We start from the raw sequence: 8,396 nt of genomic DNA, 5'->3' as shown, positions 1-8,396 counted from the left end.
ATTTCCGCCCCGCCCCCCTGGCATGGGAAGGCCAGAGGGCTGAGGGTTAATTGTCTTCTGCGGGGACCCTGAACTGGTCCCCTCCCTGAGGCTGGGGTCTTCCTGGGCCCTGATGTCACCTCACCCCCCCGCACGAGCTGCCCACCCGTGGGACACGTCTGTGGGAGTGACATGCCCTGTCTGCCTTCTGCTCTCTCCCTGGTCATCCTCCTGGGACGGATGCCTGAAGCGAGGTGAGTCAGTGTGGGGTCTCTGTCTGGGTTAAGACTTGGGATGGTGGAGGTGGGCTGGACCCTGGGGGAAAGGAGAGAGAGATGGGGTCCCGACCTGGGGCAGCTCGGCAAATTCCCACAATAGACACTGTTGGTGAAGATTCTGGACCACGGGCTACTAGGGTCTGGGGAGGGGTTCCCAGTGCACAGGGTCACAGGAAGGTGACCCTGGGGCTGTGAGGGCAGCAGAGCTGGCTGTGACTCTGCACCCTGTCCTTGTCCTGCACCCTCAGCAGCAGGGGCCCTGGGTGACCCACTCTGAGAGCCTGTCCAGCCCAGGCATCGGGTGTCAGCACCCATAGCCCCTCCCTGTGGCTGTTGGCCTGTGATGATCGGGACTAAGTTGGGGCCTCAGCTCCCTGACCCATGGATGAGCAGGGCAGTGCCCCAGAGACCACGTGACCCCAGTGCCTGGCAGGGGTCCAGCCCCCACAGAGCTGATCAGAGTGACAGCTTGGCCTCTGGGTCCAGGGAGCTGCCGCCACCGCCCTCTCTGAATGTGGGAGTTGTGGCCCAGTTACAGTGGGGGGCTTGGAAGGGACCCTCAGGCCAGGATTCTGGGGAAGACAGAGTCCTGGTTCTGCAGCCTCAGCCTCACCTGCCCTCCCCTTCTCACCTGCAGAGAAAATCCAAGATCTCTGCATCCCGCAAACTCCAGCTGAAGGTGAGCTTGCAGCCAGGTTCAGAGGTGGTCCTTGGGATGCAGGTCCTCAGAGGTGGCATGAGCAGTGGCCGGGGGGAGGCCAGGGAGGGGCGGAGAGACTGTCTTCATTTTGATAAGAGTCTCTCTTTGGAGCCTGTGGGCAGAGTGGACAGACTTGGGTAGAAGGAGCCTGGGAGGAAAATCAGGCCCTGGGACCCCAGTTCCTGTGTGGTCACACGGTGTCTGTGCTCACTGGCCCACTCACACACTGCCACGCCTAGTGCCCGTCCTGGTCCCAGGCTCCCAGAGTGTGAGACCAGGGAGCCCACACAGCTCCCCGAGGCCCCAGCCAGCCTAGCGGGGGCACCACCTTCCCCTGAGGCCTGGCACTGGGGAGGAGCCCGGGCCCAGCCTGGCTGACCAGCCCCGTCCCACCCAGAGCCTGATGCTGGCCAAGGCCAAGGAGTGCTGGGACCAGGAACAGGAGGAGCGTGAGGCAGAGAAGTCCCGCTATCTGTCCGAGCGGGTCCCCAAGTTGGAGACCCGAGGCCTGTCCCTCAGTGCCCTGCAGGTGAGCCTGGCAGCTGGGGGCGGAGCTGGGAGATGCCTGGGACCAGGTGGCAGGCTTGTCACCTCACAGGGCTCCTGGCTCTGCAATCCGAGAGCAGCTTTTCCTTGTTCAGTCGCCCTGAACGTGGCGGCGTTAGAGCCCATTGTACCTGCAGGGGCAGGAACAGAGGCGTCCCACTGGGCGAGACAGTGCCCCATGCAGACGGGGTGGGCAGAGGCGGATGACGTGGGTGGTGCTGAGGGGGGAGGTGGCAGGACTTCGGGAGCCCTGCCTCTCCAGGAGATATGGTCCCCACCTCCAGAGGGGCTGTCATGTCGGCCACACACTGGTCACAGCAGCTGCAGAGGAGGATGTGGAGGGACATGTGACCCATGGTCCCCTCCCAGGGTGGCATCGCCAGTCACTTTTACTTGATACATAGCCCTCAAACTTCCCCAGGCAGCTGATGTTATTTTCACTGTAAGAAAGTGTTTAGGAGGAAGCCGGGGGTCAGAGGGGGACACAGGCTTCCTTGCGGAGCTGTGGGCATCCTGAGCCTCAGAGGGAAGGGGCTCCTGTCGGGACAAGGCCAGGGCAGAGGGGCTGGGGCGCCCTGGGCACCAGGCAGGGAGGCAGGGCAGGAGGCCCCGCCCCCCCACTCCCCCCACTCCTCCCACTCCCCCCAGGACCTGTGCCGGGAGCTGCACGCCAAGGCAGAGACGGTGGACGAGGAGAGATACGACATTGAGGCCAAGTGTGCGCACAACACCAGGGAGGTGAGGCTTCGGCCACTTGGCGGGGGAGACGGGTGCGGACGTGCAGCTGTGTACCGGGTCCCGCTCCTTCCTTGGGGTCTGGGGTGTCCCTTCAGCAAGATGTGGTGGTCCCCTGGAGCCCCTCACCTGGGCCTCACAGGGCTGAGCTGGCAGACAGAGTGTGAGCAGAATTCCTCCTGAGGCCAGGTACTCCACTGTCTGGCAGGACTGGCCCCTCCTACTCACCCCCTCCCCAGTGAGCTCTGGCCCCTTCCCCCGCAGATTAAGGACCTCAAGCTGACTGTGCAGGACCTCCGTGGGAAGTTTAAGCGCCCGCCCCTGCGCAGGGTCCGCGTCTCTGCCGACGCCATGCTGCGCGCCCTGCTGGGCTCCAAGCACAAGGTTTCCATGGACCTGAGGGCCAACCTGAAGTCGGTGAAAAAGGAGGACTCCGAGAAGGTGTGGCCTCAGGGCCTGGTACCCTTCGGGCTTCACCTGCCTCCCCCACAGGGCCCTGGCGGGTGGGGCGCTGATGCACCGGGAAAGGAGCCCAATTAGCAGGGCGAGGCTTCTTAGAGGAGGGGGCCTTGGGCTGCTGAGAGGGAGCAGGAGGGGGTGCAGGGCCCGGAGGTGAGGCTGGGCCGTGGTCTTGGGTGAGCACAGGCTGGAAACCACTTGTCCCCTGTGGAGGGTCAGCCGGGGGGCGTGGCCAGTCTCTGAGCCTGGGGTCTGCCCACAGGAGCGGCCCGTGGAGGTAAGAGACTGGAGGAAGAACGTGGAGGCCATGTCTGGCATGGAGGGCCGGAAGAAGATGTTCGATGCTGCCAAGACTCCCACCTCACCTTAGAGGTACCTGCGGTCAGGTTCCTACTTCTCTTGGCCAGTGGTGTCGGAGGGGGACAGTGAACCGGGACGAGGCTGGTGGAGCAGACGGCTTGGCGAAGGGCGAGCAGAGCAATGAGGCCTCGTGGCTCTGTCCTGGCTCAGCACCCTGAGACCCTGGTCGGGTCCCCGCTAGGTGCTCCCCTCACCTGTGACTGTAGGTGCATCAGACCTGTGGTTCTGGACCAGTTGTGTGGGCACCAGCTGGAGCCACAGAAGGAAACCCGGGGGCCCTCCTGGGGGTTCTGAGCCAGGGCCCTTGGGCTCCCACTTTCAGGGAGTCTGAGCTCCAGGGAGTCTGCCAGGGGTCCTGTGCCCCAGGCCCTGCCCACACTGGGGTGGGGCTCTGTGTGGAGTTGACTCCCCCCTCAGTGGAAACTGGACAGAGCAGCTAATGAGGCCCCAGGCCACCCTCTGGGAGCCAGGCTGGGTGAGGGGCGGGGCTGCGGGAAGTGTGGGCGGGGTCAGAGGCCAAGGTGCAGGAAGGCAGGGGCGTGAACACCCAGCAGGGGAGGCAGCAGGGCCCAGGCCCCGGGAGCCCCTTGTGGAGCCGCAGTGAGGGGCTGGGGTGGGCCCTGGTCTCACCAGGGGAGGCTCTGGGGGAGCTGCTGTGGGCGCTGGGTCAGCCCAGGGCGCACTGGAGTATGAAACCCCGGGGTCACAGGCACAACGGGTGGGTCAGGGACCCATCAGATGCACACAGGTCCCCAGACTGATGGCCGCCTCTCGCCCCTACAGGCCTGGGCTGCACTGGCTCTGGACCCCTGTGTGGTCCTTCCTCTGCAGGTCTCTCCCCCTCCCCCAGCCCCCACTGCCCCTCCCCCACCAGCCTGAGTGACATTTCTGTCCCCTGGAACTGGGACCAGAGGACACACAGAGAAGAACCGCTGTTTCTGAAGACCTCACCTCAGCCCAGTGCCCCTCCATCTTCGCTGCTCTGACCTGCAGAGTGGCCACAGGCTCGGTGGCCTCTCCATTAAAAGCCCAGTGTCACCAGTGTCTCGGGGAGTCTGTGACGAGAGGGCTTGGTGCCCCTGCCCCTGCCAGCGAGCAGCCTGGTCCAAATGAGGCCTAAGGAATCCACATGGCTCACCCCACCCTGACCTGGAAATCAGCCCCACCTCCCCACCCCCACCCCCACCCTGACCTGGAAACAGGCCTGGCCCCTCCGCCCCCCAGCCTCTGACTCCAGCCACGGAGAGCGGCCTGGGCACCCGGAGCCCATGTGGCCTGAGCCCACCACCCCTTCCTCTGCAGCACGGACCCTCTCCCACTGCTGATGGACAGTCCATGCTGTCTTGGGTGCAGCCATCGTGGGGCTCTCAGGCCCCGCCCCGTCCCCCAGGCACAGGGCTGCTGCCCAGGTGGCCACCAGGTGGCGCCTTCCCATCCATCCTGGGGCTTCCTCAGCTGCATCCACCCTGGTCCCAGTTATTTCCTCCAAGGTCCTGGAAAGGTCCCCACCCCGCCCCTGGGGTGGGCCATTGCAGTCTGTCCTGTGGGTCAGGTGCTTCCTCCATCCCCCGACATCAGGGCCCAAAGCCCAGCAACAGCACCAGCCTGGGGAGGCCAGTGGGACTGGGGCAGCCTCCTCCCACCCCCCCAGTGCGTGTGCTGGACACGTGGAGCTCAGCCCTCAGGGCAAGTGTCTGGCCCTGACCTGGGCCCCCTGGCCTTCTGCTCCCAGGGCAGGAGGGGGCCCAGCCACCACCTGTGTGTCCTCTCTGCCCTCTGTCCCCTGCCCCCAGCATATTGTCTGCCATAAATGCCGGGTGCAAAGTGCAGTGCCAGCTACTTGCTGGGGCACCCAGGGCTGCTCAGCACCAGCCAGCGAGGGACCGGCAGTGGCACTGGCCAGGGGAGGCAGATAGGTGCTGGGTCCCTGCCGCAGACAGCTCCGCGGCACGGAGGCAGATGGGTGTGCAGAGATGCCATTGCTACCACACCCAGTGACCGTGACCTGGGGGACACCCACACACTCACTCACACTCAGCTGGAGGACTTTGGGGCCTTCCTGCCTCAGAGGAAGGGGTTGGGGTACGTGGCCAGGAGGCCACAGAGCCTCCCCTGCCTGCCAAGGCCCCTCCCGGCTGGCCCGGGGCCTCGCTTGGTCTGCCTGCTTTGCCTTTGGTAGCCCCTCGGGGGAGCCGGGCCCAGGTCTCAAAGCCAAATCTCAGTTCTGGTTCACCAGTAAGCTGGGGCCCTGGCATTTGGGGTCCCCACCCTGCTCTACCAGACCCGAGAGCAGCCCCAGGCCTGACTCAAAACAAACACCTGGCCGTGGGCGGAGGAGGCGGGGCCGCCGCACACACCCAAGGCGAGGGCTCTTTGGGGAAGGCCCACAGGTCTCTTGGGTCGGGAGCAAGTCAGGGAGGCGCTGGGACTTGAGCTGCAGCCACGCAGGGGGCCAGTGGTGGGGGGGAAGGGGTCCCAAACCCACTGCAGCCACCAGGGAGGGCCAGCAGCAGTGGGACGGATGCAGGGGCAGAGCTGGGCCCCCACCAAGCGACATCAGTCCCTTTCCCCCACACGCTGGGTCCACCTGACACTGGACTCATTCAGCCCTCTCCGCCCCCCTCGGAGAAAGGCACTGGGCCACCCACCATTGCACGGACGGGTCCCCGAGGCACAGAGCGGGGCATGCCCCCATGGCACTCAGGCAGTGGACTGAGGGCCAGAACTTGCCCCGGGCGGCTGGGTGTCCGGTCCACCGTTGGGTCACTGTTTCAATCACAATAGATGGGATGTTGCAGGCTGTACCCGAGTCACAGGCACCCACAAACCCTGAGGGGGTGCAGTGGCCTCAGACTGATGGGGAGGAGACGTAGGTGTGAGGAGTTTCAGTCAGCCACCCTCAGTGACAGGGTTGGTGGCCACAGACTGGGACCTGGAATCAGGTCACCCGGCCCTGGGGATCACCCTATTCTGGGGACAGATTTGCATCCACAGAGCCTGGCCAGCCATTTCCCATGGGGTTGTGGCTGGGGGTTGGGGCCCCCCACCTGTGCCCGGCGAGGTCCAGTAGTCCATCCAAAGGGACGTGTGCAAACAGCATCAGATGTGAGGCAGGGTGAGGGGGTGGGGGCTCCTTGGGGGGGTGACCATGGCAAACCCACACACCACAGTGGTGAGGACCCCCTCTATAGCTGGAGAGGGGCCTGGGGATGCTTCGTGGGAATGTCCAGGGTGGGGTGCCACCTGCCACCACCCGGCTGTCTAAGCCTCAGGTGGCCAGCGGCAGCCCCTGCCCCGAGAACCACCTGCCTGTCTGCAGCCCGCCTCGCAGCGAGCCCAGCGCTCAAGGATGCCCGGGCTGAAGTGCTCCGCCAAGGAGGACGCCAGTTAAACATTAGCCCCATCGGCCCCCTGCGAAGTGAGACAGACTCCCCGCAGACTCTGGGCGGGACCGCCAGGAGGGCAGTTCCGTTCCGGGCCGGTGACCAGGCCAGGCTGCTGGGGCCAACACAGGCTGTAGCCCCCTCCCGACCCAGCAGGGCTCTCCCCTCAAAAAGCCCCGGAGCCTGCCACCTGCGGGCCCTGCACTGGGCTCAGGGCACTCTCTGCCTCCCAGGACACCCTCCTGGGCTGGCCCGTGGGCCCCGCTGAGGCAGAGCAGTGCGAGCTCTGTGGCCCCGGCTGCAGAGCCGGGCAGTTGAGGCCTGGAGGCCCCGAGAGGGACCGTGTCTTGCTCAAGGTCACTGACCTAAAGTGGGACTGAGACGCAGGTTCTCGGACCCTTGGGCCTCCCAGCACGTGCCCCCTTCCAGTGCCAACACCTGCTTCTCGCTCTGGCTGGGTGATCTGGCCCTGTGCTCCTGTCCAGGGGGAGAGTGTGGCTGTACCTGGGCGCCAGGGCAGGGGCTGTGAGCTCGGGGGAGCTCAGGCTCTGTGTGTGCATGTGTGTGTGAGGGCTGGGGACTCAGGTGTGACTTCCAGCCCAGCTGGTGTGGGGACAGGGATTCCCCGGGGTCCCCATGCTGGCCTCTTTGGGGAAGGAGAAGCTGCCCTTTGAAGATGGGGGTGGGGGATTCCGGAGCCTGACGCCCATTCTGGCAGCAGAGACTGGGCCCCTTCCCACCGCTGACCAGAAGTCTTAGGGACTGTGGCCTTGACCTGGGACTTCCCCCAGAGGAAGTGAGCAGCGCACACTGATGAGTGTTTAATGGACGCACAGTGGAGAGAAGGCCAAAGGGAGCGTCTCACGCCTGGAGACCAGGCTGTCTCACCTGCCTGGGACCCCCGGGCCTGGCGCCCTCATGACCCTCCCCCTCCCAGGAAGCAGAGCACTGTCCACACGCGTGTGAGTCCGTCAGCATCTCCCCCGTGTGATGTCGGTGCGTGTGTGTAAACTCCTGCACAACAGCCGGCCACTCCCGTCTTCTCGTCACCCCCACGGACACGCTCGCTTTCTGCTTCGTGCCCGCGAGTGTTTGGGTTGCGGCCGTGCCCCCCGGGGGGCACATTTACCTGCAGGTCGCTTTCTCTGTGGAGAAAGGACCGAGCCGCCACTGTTCGCTCCCCCGTTTCCTGTGGCGAGACGCGGGGATGGTTTCCGGATGTCCGCTGCTAGAAATGGACCTCGAGCCGGCAGCGCTCGGTGCCCACCGGCGGAGGGCCTGCTGCAGGGACAGCGCTGGGCAGAGGCGGCTGGGAATACGCACACGACTTGTGCGTGTCGTTGCACGGCTGCTGTGCACGCGTGGGCTTTTATGTCCGAAGGGAGCGTGTCCGACTTGGACCCTGCGATACGTGACGGTCCCCTGGCCTCAGGAGGTGTCCCGGGAAGGGCCGGACTCCAGGTGCCTGGAGAGTTTTTCTTTCTGAGTTGGGGTGCCAACGCTGACACCAGGGGGTGCCCATTGCCCAGGTGCCCGGGAGACAGGGGCTCCCTGCAGGGCCCGGGGCCCAGGCACCCAGGTTGCTGCCGACCCCTCTTCCCCTCCCCTGGAAACAGGCTCATGGCCTCACCTCCGCCTCTGCACAGGGCTTTCCGGGGCCTTGTCCCCTGTCGCACTGATCACCCAGTGACACTGATGCTCAGCTATCACTCACTTGACACCCCCCCCCCCACTGCCATGAAGCAGGCAGGGCAAGGTCTGACTTCCATGACCCCAGTGAGGAAGCGGGTGATGTCGCCTGGTTCGCACATGGCCGAATCTGAGCTCCAAGCCAGGCCAGGCCTCAGTCCTGGACCCCCCAGCTTTGCTTCCTGTGCCTAGAAGGAAGGCTCCCCGGAGGAGGCAGCGTTTGGAGAGGGAAGTGCCATAGCGGCGGGTGCTGCGTGTGTTTCAGAC

General features: G+C 65.2%; 1 protein-coding gene across 1 annotated transcript; it reads left to right on the top strand.

Moving 5' to 3' along the window:
- Nucleotides 1–201: 201 nt before the first annotated feature.
- LOC119060778 (troponin I, slow skeletal muscle) lies at nt 202–4,088 on the top strand. The gene is made up of 7 exons (XM_053659539.1): nt 202–233; nt 895–936; nt 1,355–1,486; nt 2,152–2,241; nt 2,503–2,679; nt 2,960–3,069; nt 3,841–4,088. Exons 3-6 carry the CDS (start codon nt 1,361–1,363, stop codon nt 3,065–3,067), a joined length of 501 nt encoding a protein of 166 aa, XP_053515514.1. The 5' UTR covers nt 202–233; nt 895–936; nt 1,355–1,360; the 3' UTR covers nt 3,068–3,069; nt 3,841–4,088.
- The last annotated feature ends 4,308 nt before the right edge of the window (nt 4,089–8,396 follow it).

Source organism: Artibeus jamaicensis, unplaced genomic scaffold, assembly GCF_021234435.1.
Source record: "Artibeus jamaicensis isolate MK-2021 breed Jamaican fruit bat unplaced genomic scaffold, CSHL_Jam_final scaffold_754, whole genome shotgun sequence".
NCBI lineage: Eukaryota > Metazoa > Chordata > Mammalia > Chiroptera > Phyllostomidae > Artibeus > Artibeus jamaicensis.
The sequence above is the reverse complement of the archived record's forward strand: the minus strand, read 5'-3'. Positions and strand labels throughout refer to the sequence as shown.